At 34.7% G+C, this 21,761-nt stretch overlaps 1 protein-coding gene across 29 annotated transcripts in view; it reads right to left on the bottom strand.

Moving 5' to 3' along the window:
• The window catches only part of RBFOX1 (RNA binding fox-1 homolog 1), a 1,699,751-nt gene that overhangs the window by 601,015 nt on the left and 1,076,975 nt on the right, over positions 1 to 21,761 (bottom strand). Inside the window, exon 1 of one of the 29 annotated variants that reach the window (XM_051964013.1) lies at positions 20,586 to 20,768. The exons of 27 other annotated variants lie outside the window; for them this stretch is intronic. Coding sequence is in view for 1 of the 2 variants with exons in the window: in XM_051963900.1 (XP_051819860.1) it covers positions 20,466 to 20,483 (18 nt within the window). In the remaining variant the exon portion in view is untranslated. One more of the 29 variants, XM_051963900.1, reaches the window with a different exon arrangement.

Genomic DNA, 21,761 nt, shown 5'->3' on the forward strand with positions numbered 1-21,761 from the left:
ATACATAATGCACTGTTATGGAAAAAGCATTAGATTGGTTATTCAGATGATGGTAATCACAAGCATTGTATTACAGGGAAGATGTTGGCAGATTTGGAATTAGAAGTCCAGGGTTCAAAGCCTGATTCTTTCATTTATTACCTGTGTACTTGGGCAAGTGATAGAATAACAAAGACACCTGACATTTGTATGACATCTTAAAGCAGTGTCTTGGTGCTGTGTAAAGAGAAATAGATTTGGACTCAGAGGATCTGGATGTGAATTCTTTGTGATTTTCATCTGAAAAATTAAGGGTTTGGAGTAGGTGGTCTCAACATTTCCTTCTAGTTTTAAATCTATGCTACCCGAGCTGATTTGAAGAAAAGTTTGGAAAGACTCATATGGATGGATGCTTAAGTAAGCAGAACAAAGAGAACATTGTACCCAATAACAACAAGATTATGTGATGATCAATTGTGATGGACTTGGCTCGTTTCTTTTCAACAATGAGGTGATTCAAGGTAATTCCAATAGACTTGGATTGGAAAAGTGCCATCCACATACAGAGAGAGGATTATGGAGACTGAAAATGAATCAAAGCTAGTATTTCCACTTTGTTATTGTTTGTTTGTTTTTCTTTTCTTTCTTTTTTCTTTTGATCTGATTTTTCTTGCACAGATGATGACTATGGAAACATGTTTAGAAGAACTTCATAGGTTTAACCTATATCAGATTGCTTGCTGTCTTGGCAAGGGGGGAGGGAGAAGAAGAGGGAGAAAAAAATTGGAACACAAGGTTTTGCAAAGATGAATGCTGAAAACTTATCTTTGCAAATATTTGGAAAAATAAAATACCATAATAAAAAACAAATCTATGCTATCATATAACAACTGTTGATATTTATAGAATGATTCAAATTCTTAAAAGTACTTCCTTCATATTTGAACTCAACAATAACTTCATGTAAATGCTAGAGATATCATTGAACACCTTTTATGGGAATTAATAACTTTGTGTATGTCACTTCTTTTGATTCTCATGTATCTTATCAGTCAAATAAAGGATGACCTGAACTATATCTTCATCATAGAATATAGTCAAAATCATATGAGATTCAGAAAAAAAATAAAATTAATTTCTTGGATCATAGACATAGATCTGCCAAGGGATTTGGGGGCCATCTAACCCAACTCACTCATTTAACCCATGAAGAGATTGACATCTGTAACTCTGAGGTGACTTGTCCAAGATCACATAAATAATAGATTGATAGAACAGGGGTTCAAACCCACTTCTTCTAGTTCCAAATATGCTAATCTTTACACTATCCCAAAATACTTGTTTTTTGTCAACTATAAAGTGTTATACAAATTTCAGGTATTATTTTATTTATATTCTCACTAAAATCCTACCTTAATGCCTTCTTGTAGAATGGAGATGACTCTGAGTACTCTAAGTATATGCCAGCAAAATTCAAGTTATGATGAGTTTAATAACCTGGGAAGCTTTTGTACATAGGCTTAATCAATGGATTCTTCTTTATTCAGGGGTCAGACAATTATAACTATATAAAATAAGTTTATCATCACAAGGTTGGTCACAACTTTCAAAGCTCCTCTCTGAGGACCCATTGATAATGGGGAATAGTTGTGAATCTGATAATGAACAAACACTATACCTTTTTTTTTTTTTTCTAAACTAGAAGGTAGTTCCTTTGAACAACAGACAGATATAAGCCTGATGTCAATGTTAGGCAAAATTCTAGAAAGACTGGAAAGTCGTGATCTGTATGAGCCAGCTTATATTCATTAAGAAAAAGTCATGCCCGACTAACCACATTTTCTTTTTTCTTTTCTTTCCTTTTTTTTTTTTTTTTGAAAGATAAGGGACTGTTAAATCAGGAAATGACTCAAGTCTTCACTATCTTTAAAAACAAACAAACAAACAAAAAGCTCTCTCTTCACTCTGCCATTCCCAAATTGACGTTCTATAGTTTACCTACCTTTCAATAAATGCCTAGAGTGTCTCAAGCTCTTGTTATTTACTTTTCAACTCTACTATTCTACTGATTGCTCTTTCAAAGTTTTTAAATGTTGTCTTAACTTTGAAAATTGGAGGCCTTTTTCTTAATTTTTACCCTTCATCTCTCTGCAGCTTTTGACATTGGGGATCATATTCTTCTGGATAATCCCTCTTCCTTTGGATTCAATGAACATTTATGATATACCTCATACATAGGGATGTTGAATGAAAAGACAAGTTGTAAGAGTCCTTATACTTGAAAACCTTTAATTTTATTAGGATGTAATGTTTAAACATATGACATTATTTTCTCTTAGTTATCCCATTGCAGCCAATTCTTTCTCAGCCCCTTTTGATAATTTATCATTTATGTCATGCTCACTAAGTATAGGGGTACCTACAAGATTGTCATTTGCCCTTCTCTCTTCTCTATGATTTCATGAGTTCAATGATAATCTTTATACAGATGATTTTCAAATTTACATATACAGACCTAATCTCTTTCATGAGTTCTAGACCCTCTTTTTCTTAATCTTAATAATATAATAATATTATTATATACTAATATATTAATAATACAATAATAAGAAGGAATCTTAATTGATTCCTTAATCAATTTCCCATCAGAGTGTCCCACTGTCCATTTCAACCTGATTTGGAAAATAAAACTCATATTCTGCACCCTCAAAAACTTGACCTTACTTGTTGTCTATCAAGATTAGATCCTGGGTTTTCTTATCTATCTCTTGGCAATCCCATACACTCCCCTGGCTATATTTATTCATAGCTACTACAGATTTGAAGAGTAAATGCTCAACCCCCAAATTTAACAATTAGCTCTGCTATAGGGTTAAAGGATTAAACTCTATCTTCAGTATTTTGGGCAATGATGCCTTCATCAAGCCATTCTATCATGTAATAAACCTTATTCTTTAGGACTCCCCTTTTGGTACTATGATGCTAAAACCTTCCACAGCTAATCAACTACCTAGTCCTCTTTATTCTGTCTTATCCATTTAGAAATTGGAGTGTTGCTGGATAAAGAGGTGAAGAAAGACTGACACAGTTGCTTACCACTTTACTTTTCACCTCTCCCTGCTGTAGAAATTATTTCAGAGGTATCCAGCAATACCACAGATGTTAAAATACTTATAATTTTTCTTTTTTGTGGTATCAAAAAATTGGAAACTGAAAGCATATCCATCTATTGGGGAATGGTTGAACAAGTTATGGGACATGAATATGATAGAACATTATTATGGTATATATATGACTGTATAAAAGCTGTATTTTACCTGGAGAAAATAAGGAGCCAGTGGAATTAATGGAGTAATAGAGTGACATGGTTAGACTTGCATTTTAGGACAATCAGTTGGTCAGTTACGCGAAGGATGGCTTTTTATTTTCAATGTCACCATTCTAAGTCCCAAACAAGCTCTGTCCCTTAAAAATGCCTAGGTCCATTCATGATTTTATCATTGTATCTTACCTCTATGTTTTTGTTTACATGGTTTTCTATGCCTAGGATTCCTCTATAATGTTTTGCCTGTTGAACTTCTATTTGTTCTTTAAAAATCTAATTCATATTCTATGCTCTTCACAAAATAGATACTAACTGCTACCATCAGTAATGACTTTCTGTTTTGTACCTATTTAATTCTATGATATTATTACATATCATAGATTTTTAAATATAAGGGAATAATAAGGATGTCTTCTATTTCAACTACTCTTATTTCATAAATAAGGAAGCTAAGGCCCAAAGGGGGACCTTGACCAAGATCACAGAAGCTGCAATTAGAAGAACCATAACTAACTTTTGTCAGTAAACAAAGTTCCTCTACTTCAAGCCTTCTATTCTTTCTATTATACCACATATGATTGTTTATTATATTTATCTGCATGTGTTCTCCTCCTCTATTAGACTGTAAACTCTCTGAAAACAGAGACTACATTGTTTTCTCATAATTTCATCTACCACAAACCTAGCTGGCACTTGATTTCTACATGTGCAACAGTTCAGAGATTTTAAAAAGTCAAAAAACAATAAAGAACAGGAACTGCAACTAGAAAATAATAAACATTTTTTAAAGACCTAAGGGTTTGGGGGGGGGAACTATAAAGTAAATCTGAAGCAATGAGATGAGGTTTGCCAAAATGACCAGTATAACCTTAGAATCTATTAACAGCATTATACGTCCAAAACAAGGGAGGTGAAAACTCTGTAATTCCTTGCTCAAATCAAATTATTTCTGGGGCACTAAATCTAATTTGAGAGAAGAACCATATTTTGCAAATAATCCTGACAAGTTTGAGTGCCTCTGTAGGAAGGTAATCAGAATGGTGAAAGGTCCAGCCAAAGGAACTAAAAATGTGCCTGAAGAAGAGAAAAATGTAGAGGTATGAGGATCATCTTTAAATATTTGAAGGCCTGTCATGAGGAAGAAAGATTAGATATGGTACCATGGTATAATGGGTAGAAGGCCAGCTTTGGAATCAGACCTGGATTTAAGTCTTTTCTCCACAACATACTAATCATGTGACCATGTAAAGTTACTTAATCTTTCAGTTCCCCAAGGACATGCTAAGACTATAAATTGCAGAGAAATCGCCAATATCTATCATTGCATAGAGTTTCGGTGTAGGAAGTTTTTTTACAATGACAAAATCATAAGTATGGACCAAAATTAAAAAAAGAAATAAAAAAATTAGACTCATTTTTGTTTAGCATGAGAGGATAAAACTAGAAGCAATGGCAGAAATTGAGTTTGACTCATTATAAAGAAATCTTCCTTTAAATGAGAGTTGTTTAGAATTGGAACAGGCTACTTTGGAACATGGTACATTCCCCATCACTCCCAGAGAAGGCTAGATAACCACCTGTCAAGAATACTATAGAAGGGATTACTGATCAAGGCATATATTGATAAGGTCCCTGCAACTTCAATTGATAAATGGTCAAAGGATATGAACAGACAATTTTCAGAGGATGAGATTGAAACTATTACCACTCATATGAAAGAGTGTTCCAAATCATTATTGATCAGAGAAATGCAAATTAAGACAACTCTGAGATACCACTACACACCTGTCAGATTGGCTAAGATGACAGGAAAAAATAATGATGAATGTTGGAGGGGATGTGGGAAAACTGGGACACTAATGCATTGTTGGTGGAGTTGTGAACGAATCCAACCATTCTGGAGAGCAATCTGGAATTATGCCCAAAAAATTATCAAATTGTGCATACCCTTTGATCCAGCAGTGTTTCTATTGGGCTTATATCCCAAAGAAATACTAAAGAAGGGAAAGGGACCTGTATGTGCCAAAATGTTTGTAGCAGCCCTGTTTGTAGTGGCTAGAAACTGGAAAATGAATGGATGCCCATCAATTGGAGAATGGCTGGGTAAATTGTGGTATATGAATGTCATGGAATATTATTGTTCTGTAAGAAATGACCAGCAGGATGAATACAGAGAGGACTGGCGAGACTTACATGAACTGATGCTAAGTGAAATGAGCAGAACCAGGAGATCATTATACACTTCGACAACGATATTGTATGAGGACATATTTTGATGGAAGTGGATTTCTTTGACAAAGAGACCTGAGTTTCAATTGATAAATGACGGACAAAAGCAGCTACACCCAAAGAAAGAACACTGGGAAACGAATGTAAACTATCTGCATTTTTGTTTTTCTTCCCGGATTATTTATACCTTCTGAATCCAATTCTTCCTACGCAACAAGAGAACTGTTCGGTTCTGCAAACATATATTGTATCTAGGATATACTGCAACATATCCAACATATAAAGGACTGCTTGCCATCTAGGGGAGGGGGTGGAGGGAGGGAGGGGGAAAAAAATCGGAACAGAAACGAGTGTCAATATAATGTAATTATTAAATAAAAAATTAAAAAAAAAAGACTATGCTTATTTGTGCCATTATCAGTTTTGACATATTTAACTGTTACCAAGTTTATTAATGGTTTACATTAATTTAGAGCTAAGAAAACCATACAGCAACTTTAGAGGTAAAAGAATGATGTATTCTAAGAGTCACTTGGGGGTATATTTTCCTCACTTTTGGAAAAGCAGAAAAGTGCTATTTTGATCTTGAATTTCCAAGAAAAGGACAGAGTTGAATTTTAAGCCAATTTTAAATGGTATATTTCATAAAGGACTATAAGGACTATGTACAAACACAGTGTATATTTAAGCTAAGGATCCACTCAGTACTATTCTGAGCCCTAGATTTACTAATTGTGTCCCTGCTCTCAAGGGCAGCACTTGTCCATTTGATTAACCCTTCAATATATGAGATTAACAACAGTCTGGCTCTACTTGAATACTCCACCATAGAACTCATTCAAGTCAAATGTCCTTGAAGATACTTGAAATTCCTAACAAGGCTCTTTATTATTAAACTGTTTTGTATTTCTGAAGCTACTAACCCAAAGCCTAGGTTTATTCAATAAGCAGTCTGTTGTACAAGGCAGCATGTTTTATTCAAAGCTCCCCACACTAAACCCTTTCTCCTTCCAAAACAAGTTCATAGAAAATCTATGAAGTCTCCACATTTTGATATATTTGATCTTTGGGTTTGTCCCTATAATATAGATTTAGAGGGGGAAAAAGTCACCAGTGTTATGTGGTCTGTTCTTGTGAACCTGAAATACAGCTGAATATAAGCAATATACAGTGTTTCACAAATCTTGGTATGCTTTGCAACTTTTTCTTAATGCACTTTTAAAGGCTCAAAAATGCATTAAAATTTATGGAATACCCTAAATATTCAGATATAATTTTAGGAATAGTAGCAAAATCTTTGTTTAAGTCCATAATAACGGGATGGGGGAAGACAGGAAAGAGAGGGAGAGATGCAAGAATTTAAAATTCTACTTCTATAGATTCTCATATGTAAAGGCCAATGAGAAATGATTGCCCTATTCCATGACTTCTCTCTTTCACTATAACCATAAGTCCTGATGATTCTTAGCAGGATGCTCTGAGATATTTATGGCTGTTACCAGTCATTCTTTTGATATAAGAGATTTATTTAACCTAGATTACCATATACCTCATACTTGCAGGTATCTCAAATAGTATCCATAGGCAAAATGATTAGCTCTCTAAACTAGATGTTTGTTTGCTAGAAAGAATATACTACTTTGAAGGTTCAAGCCCCAAATCTACTAGCGCTGGGATCTAGAACAAAATATTTCATTCACCTCTTTTAGTCTCAGTTTCCTTGCCTGTAAAATGAATACCAATGATGCCAAAATACATAATAAATTTATAGAAGGCAGAAAAATTAATACTAAGTTATTTATTACTTATTTTAGATAAGAAAGTACCCTCTTTTCCCTTGTGCTTCATCTCATATCACCCAGATGCCTTCTTCTGTTGTCTTCTCTTTCAAACTCTGTATTACTTAATGAGGTGGTTCTCCTCACCAAGATAAACTCTTCTATGTGCACGAGGAATTCCATTCCTCTTTTCCAGCACATTGCCCTTCCATCTCCTCCCCCCGTCCCCATCTGGATTTCCCACTCTTTCATTAAGCTTCCATCTTTCCTGTTTCTCTACTGTCCATGTCTCCCTCAGCCTAAAAAAATAAAAAAATAAAAAATAAAACCCTTTACATGATCTATCCATTCTTGCTAATTATTGTTCTTATCTCTCCTCTCTTTTATAGTTAAACTCTTTAGTTTAACTCTTAAACTATTTAATGGTCAATAATAGTAGGTGCCTTCTCTTTTTTCCCTTTACTCTCTAAATTATCAACAAGCTTACCTATGACCTCATCAAATGACCAAAACTGCTCTTTCTAAAGTTACTAATATCTTCTTTTTAAAAAAAATTATTTTGTATTTATTATATGCTATGTATCATAGATATATACAACATACATATATATATATATATATAATGTCAGCTGACAAAATACAAAGTAATGCAGCAAAATAGGTGATATGGTAGAGAATTAGCATCAATATAAATTATTCCAAATATATTAATAATTAGAGTGATAAACATAAAATATGTACATTGTGTTTTTATTTTACTAATATCTTTTTAAATGCCAAACTTAATGACCTTAACTCAGTCTCTTTACATGACATCTCTATAGCCTTTTTACACAGTTGATCACTCTCTTCTCCTTCATACTCTAGTCTTTCAGGACCTTACTCTTATCACTTCTCATACCTTTTTGATCATTCCTTTTCAGATTGCTTTGCTGGATCTTCACACAAATCATGCTCACTTATCTTGTGTTTTGCACAGGGCTTTATCTTTGACATTCCCTTCTCTGCCTATATTATTTCACTTAGTGATCTCATCAGCTTCCATGGATTCAATTATTATCTCCATGTTTGTTATTCTCAGATCTGCCTCTCTAGCTCCAATGTCTCTATTGACTTATAATGTCTTATTTCAAATTGCCTGTTGGATACCTTACACTCAACAAGTTCAAAGTCAAATTCATCATCTTTTCCCTAAAACCCTCCCTCTTTCTGAACTTCTATGAGGGTACTATTATACTCTCAGTCACCCAGATCATACCCCAGGAATCATCTTCTACTTGTCAATCTCACTCAACCCGTATTCTCAATCCACTATCAAAAGTCCATAGATTTCACCTTTGTAACATATTTCACACATATCCCTTTCTCTCCTCTGACATTCTGGTTCAGGTACTCATCATGACATACCTGTATTAATAGTTTGCTGTTTGATCTCTATGTCAGAAGTCTCTCTCAATTAGAGTGGGATCTTCCCAAATCACAAATCTGACCATGTCATCATCTTCGCCATATGTTAATACACATATTTCAGTGGCTCCCTATTGCTTTCAGAATCACATATAAAGTCATTTGCTGACAAAATCCTTCACCACCTGTCCTCTCTTGGCCTTTCCAGTCTTACACCTTAAGTCTACCCAACCTCCACATTTCCTTTGATCCAAAGACACTGGCTTCTTTGTTGTATCCAGAACAAGATGCACACTGTCCTGACTCTTGAAAAATTTCACTGGCTGTCCCTCATGCTTGTGATGTTCTCCCTCTCTCTGGATCAACACCCCACAACTTCTTTCCAGTGCCAAGTAAAATCTCACCTTTACTGGAAGACTTTTTTGATTCCCATTCCTAGATTCTACTACCCTGATAATTTTCAATTTATTATTCCACATCATGAGTATATACATATTTGTTTTCATGTTGTCTACCCCATAAGACTGAGATTTTTAAGAGTAAGAATTCCTTTTTTGGCATCCCTAGAGTTTAATATAATGCTTAGTATGAAGTAGGCATTTAATAAATATTTACTGACTGACCCAGATTACTCTGTGAAAATTTAAATACTTTGCTTTTTTATTTATGAGTTTCCATAGATTCACTGAATATATACATACATGTGTATACATTATAAATAGATATAATTTAAAACACATTTCTTAGCTTTCATAATAAAGATCTCTAATTAGTGAATTTACCAACTATTATTTCTTGTTTTGGAATTTTCTCAGAGTTGGAGTTTTGATGCCGAAGCCATAAGAAATTACATATAGCCAGTTCCTTAGAGTTCATGTTAATAGACAGGAACAAGAGTAAAGATAATGCAGTTTTTCAAGTAATTCAACAGATAATTTATGTTTTGGTTTTTGAATTCAGACATAGTCAGATATATGCCCAAATATATGGATTCTTTCTTTTCTAATACTGAGTCTCCCTCCTTCTCATTTCTACTACAGACTTGAATCAAATCTGGGTGCTAAAGGAGAAAGTCTGTATGGCCAGAAAATAAATATTCCACTTGCAGATTAAATAAACTATCTGTCCACCTATGTGAAATATAAGTACATATGAAAATTATTAATAGAATGGTAAAATGATGCTGATATTCTCTTTTGCTCTCTCTTAATGCATATATGCAAATACAATACATATGACATATATACATGTTTAAATTATCACACAAATGTGCAAATATATGTATATTTGCACATTTGTAAAAAAGTTGAAAATGTCGAAGTTGCTGCAAAAAACTAAGAATTTTTTAATTCAATGACTTCGGTTGATTTTTTTCTTTTTACCAAATTCACTGTCATTTAAAATAACAAATGTTAAATTAATATATTTCTCCTACTTTATTTCTGATTTTTAAAATTTTTTGCTTAGTCTCCCAGTCACTTCATTGAATTTCTAGCTAAGATATAGTTATGCTAATAAATGGAAGCACAATATACAATCCTTCTCTCCATTTGTCCTAAAAGCTTTATGTTCCTCAGTTGTCAAAACAATGTTCTATTTCTTTGTGAAATTATCTTGTTGGTATTGAATATCAATTTTTCAATTTGTTGTTCTCTGAGGTTTGTATGGAAACTGATTTGCTTATGTCTTTCAAATCCTCATCATTTGATCATATATTTGTCTACGGGCTCATAAGAAATTCTAAAATATCATTCAAAAGATGAAATGAAGAATACAAAGTCCCTTCAAATCTATCCAAAGATTTAAGTATTTTCTGGAGCTAAAGAGATTGTACAAACAAAATATTATGCTTAATATCTAAAAGTGAAAACTCCATGAATCTTATTAGTTGTAAAGAATTTGGTCCCAGAAAGGATCATAAATTTAATATTGGAGAGGACTTTAGACATAGTTTAGTCCATTTTACTTCTTTTACAGAGAAAGAAACTGAGCTTTGTTAAGCTTAAATTACTTTCTCAAGGTTACTCAAGTAGCAAGAAGCATATCTTGGATTCAAACCCAGGCCTTTCGATTCTGAGTCTTATAGTTTATTCTAGCACACTAAATTGCCTCACTAATCTTATTAATATGAACTGGATTCACCTTGCAAAGAAAATGGGACCCAGATAAAAAACAGAATCCAAGGATTTTCTGTGTTGTGAGGCTGCCCCTATTGTATGCTTTAACTTATAGGAAATATGATGTGTGTGCATATATGTGCGTCCTAGATAGCTGGACCATTTTTTTAGCTAGATTCTTTGGACTCAAAAATCCAATGAGTTTAGTAGCATTATTAGATTGGAAAGAAAAATGGATGGGCTTTATAATACAAATTACTTTACAGACAAAGAGGAATGTTCATGTAAACAGAATTTCAGAAAAATACAAAAAAGTACCGATCAATTTACATCAATGGCTTCTGGGTAGTGAAGCGGAAAATAATGTATTACTCTACTGCCTCTCCACTACCTGTGTACTGGGGAAGAGTCAGACTACAAGTTCATGCCACTGCTGCAAGGTGAAAGGGAAAGAGAAATAATGTTCATCTCAAGCCAAGTCCCGGTTTAATAACTCTCAGCTGGTCCCGTTTCCCATTGATCATTCAGAAGGGTACTGTGGTTCAGGATGGCTTTCTTCTTCAACTGAGTATCTGATGAAGTTGGAGGAATTTTAAAGTCAGAAGAGGAGAGCCTTAGCTCCAAATTTTCCTCAAATGTTTTATTTATATAAGTCTTGGGCGAAGCTTGCAAATATGGATATTAAAGGAGAAGGGTTGTCAAAATAAGAGGCTGTATATGGTAAGGAAACCTTTCCTTTTCCATTAGATTATAAGCTCTTTGAAGGCAAGGATCATCTTTTGCCTTTTTTAAAAAGCTCCAACACAGTGTCTGGCACAAAGTGGACACTTGATAAATTTTTATTAATTGATTGAATCCCAGAATAAGTTTTGCTTTTTCAGATAATATTCCAAATCAACTAAATTCAATTCTATACAAATGTTTATTAAACACCTACTACTAGCAGAATGGTAATGTGGGTTAGCAGCTATAGAACTGGCCTGGGAAGGTGGGAAGAGGTAACTGGACAGCTCAGTGGACAGAGTGCTGGACCTAGAGTCAGGAAGATCTATGCATGGGGTACAATTGAACAACAAAGGGGGGAGAGAGAGAAGAAGAGGATAAAGGAAAAGGCAGTTGTATAGCGAGGCTACTCTGTGTCAAGCACTGTGGTAAGCATTTTAACAAATATTATCTGATTTCATGCCCACAATAATCCATCAAGGTAGGTGCTATCATTATCCCCACTTACAGGTGAAGAAACTGAGACAAAAAAAGGATATGGCTTGCTCAGGGACACAGAAATAAGAAGTGTCTAAGGTCTGATTTAAACTTGGGTGTTTCTGATTCAAGCCTCCAAACTATCCACTGAGCCAACTAGCTTCTCTGAGTCCTTTATATAATACATACTTCCTGTGGGACTCCTCTAATTACTTAATTAAGTGCTTCAGACAATAGTCTAAGACTATGAATAGCATAGTAGTGGTCTTCAATGGTTGAAAGGGATTTCCTTGTAAAACAATACCTATATTAATGAAATCATAGGTCTTCTCCCTTAAAACATTTTGCATCAAATATGCTGGACATTCAGGGAGATGACTTCAGGAACTATTTATAAAGCACCTACTATGTTCAGGACATTGTTCTCAGAATACAAAAACCAAGACAGAAGCAGTTCTTCTCTACCTGTTGCTTATATTCTTTTTGGCTGAGGGAGTAGGCAAAATAGATAAACTATTAAATTGAGAAATACACACAACAAGCCATGATGAGAATTCCAAATAAAAAAAAGATTATCCAGTGTTGTGATGAAGATGAAATAAAACAATCTTCATGCAGGTAATGAAGAATGGGAGTGGAGAGGAAGGTACTGTAAGCATGAAAAAGAAAATGAATAAAACCATAGAAATGGTAAAGCACTAGATGTATTATGTATGTATTTAACAGTGAATAATCCCTGTTTCAAGATTATAAAGGGAAAAAAAATGAAGATTAGTAATACAAGAAAGAGGGCACCTGTCATATTGTAGAGGGCCATGAGTACCAAGCTAAGGAATATGGATTTTAGGCAACGGGTATTTAGACAATGGGGAAACCAAGGAGAGTTCAGAAGTAGAACAACATGCTATCACATAATATCATCACAGGGTTGTTATGAGGATCAAATGAGGTAATATGTGAAATACTTTGTAAATTTTAACCATACATATGTACACATGTATATGCATATCTGCACATATACACATGCACACACATATATATGTATATACAGATGCATTTGCATATGCATGTGATAGCATATATGTATTATCATTATGACCTATGCATGTGAAGATTAACCTAAAAATGCAAAATGATCTGTTCAGAAGATACTGAATTAATTTAAGCAAACAATAATAACTAAAGTAGAACTAAAGCGGGTCTAAAGCAGAAGAAATGGAAAGGAGGAAATAGAGAAAATGTACGCTGGAACCAGAAGATGTGGACTTAGCAACTTGACTGTCTTGAACAGCATATTGAGATTCTTGTTATGATAAAAGAACATTCAGAACAAGCTTCCCATGAAGGGGACTTTCTTGGGTGGATTTATAGGAAAATAGACATAAGTTTAAGTGAATTAGAAACTGGGTGACACAATAGATGGCACTAGAGTGAGGAGGTCCTGAGTTCACAATCAGGCACAGACACATTCTAGGTTTGTGACCTTGGACAAGTCACTGAATTTCTCTCTACCTCATCTGTAAAGTGGGATTAACAATAGTATGAATTTTACATGGCTGTGGGGAGGATAACATGAGATACAACACAATTATTTGATAATGTTGAAGGGTTATAGTTTGTGTTAGTCAATTAGATATAGTAAAGAATAAATTAAGTAGCAACTAATCATGTAAAGAAAGTGAGGGAGAGGGAAGAGTCAAAGATAAGTTCAATATTGGAGGGAAAAATGATCTAGAGAATGATGATTCCATTCCATAGCAAGTTAGATAGAGAAGCCAGTTTTAATGAAAAAATAATTCAAATCTGAGGTACTAGCAAGACATCCAAGTTCATATCTAGCAGCCAGAGCTGCTATTATGATTCAGGTCCTTATCATCTCTTATCTAGGACTTGACTAATAACCACTTACAATTAAAAAATGGGAAATATGTGATTTGGGGGGCCTTAAAGAAAGATCAGGACAGAAGATGCAAAAGTAGTATTCATCTGGTTAGCCATAATAGTCAACATCATGGGAGTTAACAAAATTGTGAGTAAGAGAGTGTAAAGAAAGAAGAGGGTTGAGGTGTGAATTTGGGGCCATAAAAAAATTAAATGAGTGTGATAAATAAGTTAAAAAAAGATCTCGTTAGACATAATGGGGGAAAACCAGATGAAAGAGGTAATCTTAAGGGAGGAAAGAATATCAAGAAGAGATGAGGATGGTCAAAGCCAGTCAAGAGGTCAAGGAGGATAAGAAGGATTAGGATGTCATTGTTGACCTTTGATAGAGAATTTTTAGTAAAAAAAGTGGGATAGATAACAGATTGTAAGGAATTATAAAAGAGTGTATTGTGGAAGTTGTAGCAACAAAACAAATGTAGACTGTTCTTTCAGGAAGTTTGGGAGTAAAAGGTAGCACAGAGATAGCAGTTTAATTCATGATAAGTTTTCTTTTCTTCCTCCTTCACTCTCTTCCTTCCTTCCTTTCTATAGGGAAAACATGAATCTATTTGTAGGTAAAAGGTAAAAGATCCAAGGAAGAAGAGATTAAATTTACAGTGAGATCAGTTGCTGAGAAGACTTGATGATCCTTTCATATGGTCAATAGTATAGTTCTTTCTCCAAAGATGAGTAGTTTGCTCTGTTTCCTTAGAATCTTCCAAGACAGAAGCATAGAAAACTTTGCATTAATAGGACACTGAATCAGTGCTACTTAGGAATTTAGAAAAGTTGACTGTGAAGTCTTAAAGAAAAACAGCTCTGTGTACTATATTGGGAATATGAAGACAAAATAAAAAGGAAGAAAAATTAGGCTATATCTTGAAAAAATAACAGCCCAGGGATAATATACATATTAAGGAAGAAAAATTGGGCAAATTTATGAATCAGGATATGGTGTACACTTCAAGGGGAGAAAAATCAACAAGTAGTTATTAATTATTGATGAACAACTATTGGTATAATGAGAAGAGTACTTTGATCCCTCCATAAGAAAATCAAAAAAGTAGAAGGTTTTTTGAATATCTTTAAGTTTTCTAAACTAGCATAGGGTCTAGTTTCAGAAATTATTTTTTATCTTAAATAACTAGATCACAAAGCAATATGATTTTTATAAAATTCTAAATGTTATAGAGTACAACAGGAGTTCCTAACCTTTTTAAGCAAGATGAATCATTTTTACTTTAAAAAATTATTTACAAACTCCTAAAATAATCAATGATTAAGAAACTATACAATAAAAGCCTTATTCATATTTATGTATGCGTGCATGTATAATGTGAATATGGGCAAAACATTTGACAAAAGTCTTTTATGCTCTTTTATAGGAAGTGATGAAGATAATGACATTGATAACTAGATTCAGAGCTGACTAAATAATTATATTTGTAATCATCAATAGTTTGATGCTAGTTTGAAAAGAAATCTCTGGGGTAGTAATCCAGTGATCTGTGCTTGACCCAGAGATGTTTACTATTTTGTCAGTGACTTAGATAAAGGCTCATCTGACTAACTTATCGAATTTACATATGAAAAGACAAAAAAGTCAATTTGTTAGATATCAAGGTTAAGATCCAGAAATATCTTGAAAGGATAAAGTGCTGAAACATATCTAATAAAAATAATATTATGGTAATAGAGAGAAATGTAAAGTCCCATTTTTAGATTTTAAAAATCAACTTCAAAAAATACAAGATTGCTAAGACATAGTAAATGAAAAACTGGATACTTTAGCAAACTAGAAGCTCAAAGTGAATCAGCAATGAGGTATGACAATGAAGAAAGTTATTATAATACTGAGCTACATTCAGAGTGGTTATATCTAGGGGGATGATGGTTCTATTAGATTACAGTGCTAGGTTTCATTGTGGGGATCCAGTTTTAAGAAGGTCATTGGTAAAGACATTCTTTAAGTCTCAATGAAAACTCTCTTTGTTAAAGGACGTTTTTCCCAACACCTTTTAATTCTAGTGGATTCATCCTTTTAAATATTTTCCATTTATCCTGTAAAGAGCTTACTTTGTAAATATTTATTTGTATGTTGTTTCTCTCATTAGATTATAAGCTTCTTGAAGGGAGTGTCTGTCTTTTGCCTCTTTTTGTATTGTCAATGCTTAGCACAATGCCTGAAATATATTAGGCACTTAATAAATGTTAATCAATCGATTAATTGAAAGGCTGAAGAACATTAAGAGGAGGGCAATAAAGATATGAAAGAGCCTAGGAATCAGATTACATGAGGATCAGTTGAAGTGACTAAGATTTTTTCTTGGAGAAGAGAATACTCAGGGGATCCAAGAGGACATCAAAGTATTTGAAGAGCAAAATGATGAAAAGGTATTACATTTGGTCTACTTGGACACAGGAATACAAAATCAGGAGCACTGGAAGGAAAATGTGAAAAGGCAAATATAAGTTTTGATATAAGGAAATATTTCCGAAATTTGAGTAATCCAAAAAGAGAAAAGGCTACCTTGGGATGTAGTAGATTCCTTTTTAGTAGAGGTCTTCGTGCAGAAACCAAAACATTGGTCAGTTATCTCCCAGATTGAAATATTCTTGTTGGAGTATTCTATGGCCTCTAAATCTGAGTATTGGAGAGAGTAACATCAATGGAACTTAAGGAGGTAGGGAGATTGTTGAGAGGGGAAAGGAGAGTCCAACTCCAACTATTTCACATTTGTTTCAAGTTGATTCTAATAGAACCAGCTAAGCAGATAATACTTTCAGTTGGGAAAATAGGCAATTGACTGTAAAGTAGTATGACATAGTGGATGGAATACTGGACTCATGAATCAGGAAAACCTAGATTTGAATTCTGCTTCAACATTTATATTCAACATCTATAAACTTGGGCAACCATCTCTCTGAACCTCAGTTTCCTCATATCCAAAATGAGGGAGGGAGGTTGGATTACATGATCTTAAAAGTCTTTTTCAGATCTAAATCTATGACTTTGCCAAAAAGTAGAGAAGTGAATGATTTTTTTTAAAGTAGCTTCAAGCAATTAGGAATATCAGCAACACATCTTTCAATATTGAAACTTTCCACTTGTTACTTACTCCTCAATTGTCTTAGATCCAAGTACACACATATGTGCATATACATGTGTTCTAGATAAGGGAAAAGATGTGTGATTAAAAAAAATGATAGGCATACTAAACCTATGAGAAAATGAATAAAAGAAATGGGGTTATTTTTAGGAAGTCAGGAAGCTTCATGGAGACCACTAGGGCCCTCTCTAGCCTAGAAATTCTGTAGTTTTTTTTTTTTTTAAGATCTCATAAGGGAAATATATGCATTATTAATATTTCTTTAAGCAGTAGTTAGTTTTCTACTTACATAAATTACAAAAGACCCACATATATCTGTTTTGAGTAGATTCTGGGGATTGTGAGTGAATATAGTTTGGTCATCCAGATACAGTTTAGGTTCCTAAGAATCAACCTCCATCTGAATTTTTCCACCTAAGGAAATAATTTGGGTGGAGTGAGTCAGATATAACAAGTGAATGCTGAAGGAATGCTGATAAAATTATTTTCATTATTCCTAAAGCTCTCCTAGATTGACTTATTAGGAGTCTGTCATTCTGGCACCACATATGAACTTAGATCATAGGTCAGAAACCCTAATCACCCCTGTAATTAGCAGACTACCAGGAAACTATATTTTCTTTTTTCTGTATACTTGTCTATCCTCGCTGGAAAAAACCCCAGTGTTTTTGACAGAGAGAAAGAGAGAATGATGAGCGAATGGTGCTACTAAATAATTTAAATGAAACATATGAACAAACTTTATCAGTGGGAATGTCTTAGGAGGGTTACATTCTGTTTTAAATGGGTGTTAATCCACAATGGCATGTTCTCTGTCAGTTCTAAAGGAAAAGACCTTGAACCATTAGAAAATGCTGTGTATGCTTCAAATTCTCAAAACAAATTCTCAATTTTTATATAATTTTAGTTCCTAAAAATCACGTTATTAGAACTGGGGAACATTTAGAGTCCATACTTAATTACTTTGTGATAAGGTATCATGAATAGCTGAAGATGAATATTTAACAATACTTCAAGACTCATTTTTAGCCGTATATCAATGTCAATCTTAATAAATGGTCAAGTGTTTTCATAAACTATTATGACTGAGCCTCATTTTCCTAAAACAACATAAGTATTAAAACTGAGCTACCAGCTAAGTGTATCTTTATTTACAGAATAGTAGTCAGTAGAAGCAGCAGTCTGTGTTAAAAACAAAACAAAACAACTCCACAACATTAATGCTTATTCACTAATTCATATCTATTTAAACAGTATGCACCCAGATGTTCCAATTTAAGGGCTATGCCAGTTTTTGGAGCCCGAAAGAAGCAGAGTTAAAGATGTAAATAGAATATGTAAGTGCAGTGTAAGAAAGTAGCAACCATTTTTCAATTTGATAAATGCTGCTAATAAAAACATGCAGCACTATAAAGCATCAGTCAGAAAGAAGAATATAGAAATTGAGGGACATGGCTTTTAAAGGTCAAAGATTAATTACTAAGAAAGCAGGTCAGCAAGCTTTTAGAACCCGAGAGAGTGTACCATCATAAACTACTTATTCCTGTGCTCGGGGTAACAGCAGATGCCTGAGTAAGTGAGAGGATCAGAGAGCAAACTTCATAAATAAAATGAACCCTACCACTTAACAACACCAGGGAAAAGTATGACTGAGTAACTACATCCCATCACAGCATCAAAGAATTTTAATTTATTTTTATTTAACCAGAAAGCATCCATAAAAAAGAAAAGGACTTATTTAAAAAAAAAAACATACTTGCATGTCTTTAGCAACGAATGCTGAGACAAAGTGCTAACAATCCATTTTTTAAAGAAAAGGTAAAAAAAAAAATCGCTATTAAGAAATATTCTAATAGGAAAAAATTGGGTCTTCTATAATTTAAAAGAAGTGATTATAGGACTCAGTGCTCACATGAAAAATCTATTTAGCTTATGGTTCAGAGTATGGTTATTAAACTATGAGTTTATATTTCTAATCGGATCTCTAATGGCATTCAGATTTTAAAGGTGCAGATAAGTTTGAAAATGAAATGAATATACAACCAAAGCCAAATTAAGATATTTGGGGAAAATCCCCCCTCCTTTAGATGACACATTTTAAAAAATGAATATGAGCATCTTTTATGAAAAGGAAGCTTAAGTTGCATGAAAGGGGCAAAGAAAAGCAACTAGTCAAAGTCATAGGGCTTGTTGATTGGTGAAGATGATGAAAATAACAAGGCAGGATAAAAAGCTGATACGATTAACAAAGAAGTCTAAAAAAGGATGCTTTCTCTACAGCTAAGAGAAGTTAATGCTTCCACAGAGTCCAAAGAAATTACAACAGAGATTGTAAAACGAAGATTTACTTTTAAGTACTGTAGAACATCAAAAGCAGCAAAATTAAGTGAGAAAGGGAGATATTTATTTCCTAAATGTTTCTCAAGTAGAACCCCAATGAATAGGTGGCCTGTTTCGGCTTGCGGTAAATTAATGTACACTCATTTAATGACAGAACTAAACTATTTAATCATTTCCCCAGGATGAATATACTTGAAAAGGAGTGACAAACACTTTCCTAAAACAGGCCATCTCACTGATTTTTTTCTTTTTAAATTACAACATCACCAGATTAAATGTTTTAGTAAACTGACTCCTTGACATCATGCACTATCAGCCCAATGCCTTCATTTGATTCCTCAATTTGCCAAGGTTTGGACACAAAGGTGTAAGAACAATAAAAATCTGGTACAGGCTACATCAACTAAAGCTAGAATAAGTGTATTTAAGTGCCCATTATCAACACTGGTCTTTTTTTTTTTTAAGTACACATGCTCAAAGCAAATATAATGCAGTACCATGAAATATTAGGCTACCAGAGAAACACCAAGATATAAGTTGTGGCTTTTGAAAACCACAACCACCACCACAACACACCACCCTAAGAACGGGGGTCCACTCTGAGTAATGAAGCCAAATGCTGCTCAGCCACAAGTGATGCAGTGCCTGCTTCACGCCTGAGTCGGATACCACAGATCTTTTTCTTTGAGTCGCGATCATCAATGTTTAAAGAAAAGAGAAAGCCATACATTCCAGCAACATTTTCTTTTCTTTTGTTTGTTTGTTTCTTTTTTTTTCCCCAGCAACTGAAAAAAAATAAAATTGCAGCTCAATGCTAATGAACCGGTTCTGCTTAAACTCCCACTGGAAATGCAGCCACATGGGCTGTAAGCTCTCCCGTACTCTCCCTGCAGTATAATCGCCTCGCACATAACACAACCTGCGATTACTCTGGGCTACAATCTACAGCCCCAAAGTCAATGTATTAATGAGAGAGGGAGAGAGAAATAAAGAAAGAAGGAGAAAAAAAAAGAAAGAGGGAGAGAGAGAAAGAGACAGAGACAGAGAGACTACCTACCCACAAATACATCATCATCTTGAAAGAAAAATCAAGGGCTCTGTCAGCAAACAGAAGTCTCCTTACTTCACCAAGTGTATCTGGAAGGAAAACTGAAACCAGTGGGTAGAAAAATCTTGCCTTTTTCCTGTCAAGTCCTCCCAGTTCTCTTCTTTCTTTTTTCTTACACAAGGTCTGGTTTGTTTGTTTGTTTATAAGGACAGCATTCGGTTCAGTTCAGTGATTCTTTCTGTGTGTGAAGTGACTTGCTCCAGGCTGCCTTGGTTTGTTTGGTGTTTTTTTTTTCTTTTCTCTCTCTCTCTCTCTCTCTCTCTCTCTCTCTCTCTCTCTCTCTCTCTCTCTCTCTCTCTCTCTCTCTCTCTCTCCCTACTCTCTTTCTTTTCCTTCCCTTCTCCCCTCCCTAACTCTGCCTTGCCCTTTCTTTCCTGTCAAGCTCGCTTAGGTAACAATTCTTGGTGTGTCTGTTTAATGAGCAAGTCCAGCGACTAAAGAGGCAGCCAAATACGGTGGTAGTGAAGGGAAAAAAGAAAGAAAGAAGGAAAGAAAATAGCAAGAAGGGTGACGCCAAATAAATAAGTAAATGAAGACTACAGCTACACCATTTCCAGCTGGCTGCTATGGGATTAACGGGAAGCCCCCACTGTCGGAATTTATAGGCAGGAAGGCTTCTGAGTCGTCTCGAGGCAAACACATCTGTGTGAAGTAGATCCCTCCAGTGGCAGCCAACCCATTCCCTGGCTGGCCAAAAGGGCTGCCCATCCACAAGCCCCGAGTTTGAATTTTTTTTTGGGGGGGGGGACTCAAAAGTGAAGCTCCAATGGCAAAGGAAGGAACACGTGCGGTGTGCCCGGCTCCCCCTTTATCTCTTTAAATGTACTTCAGATAAAAGCAGCATCCAGTCAGGTCAAGGCCTTCCTCAATCTCATTACTCTAACACCACAGTGTTCAACATACTTTTCTACAGCCATCTACTGACTCCGTGGTGTCATTGCTCCTGGCTGCTCGAAGCGCTGCTGGGGAGCCCAGTCTGACAGTGTACCGGGAAATGGGAAAGGGGGCAGCGAGAGGGGGAGGAGTTTAAAGCAAGGCTGCTAAGTCAGCAGATCCAGGCACAAAGCAGAAAAAAATATACCAAAACAAAAACAAAATCCCCCTACTCACCACCCAGACTGAATCTGTTTAATCTTCATGACAAACGATTGGGAGTGGGAAGGAAGAAGAAGAAGAGAGAGGGAAGGAAAGGGAAAGGAGGGGAAGGAATATTTAGTTTATTAACCTGAAAACCTGAAAACCAAG

Source organism: Antechinus flavipes, chromosome 1 (genome assembly GCF_016432865.1).
Source record: "Antechinus flavipes isolate AdamAnt ecotype Samford, QLD, Australia chromosome 1, AdamAnt_v2, whole genome shotgun sequence".
NCBI lineage: Eukaryota > Metazoa > Chordata > Mammalia > Dasyuromorphia > Dasyuridae > Antechinus > Antechinus flavipes.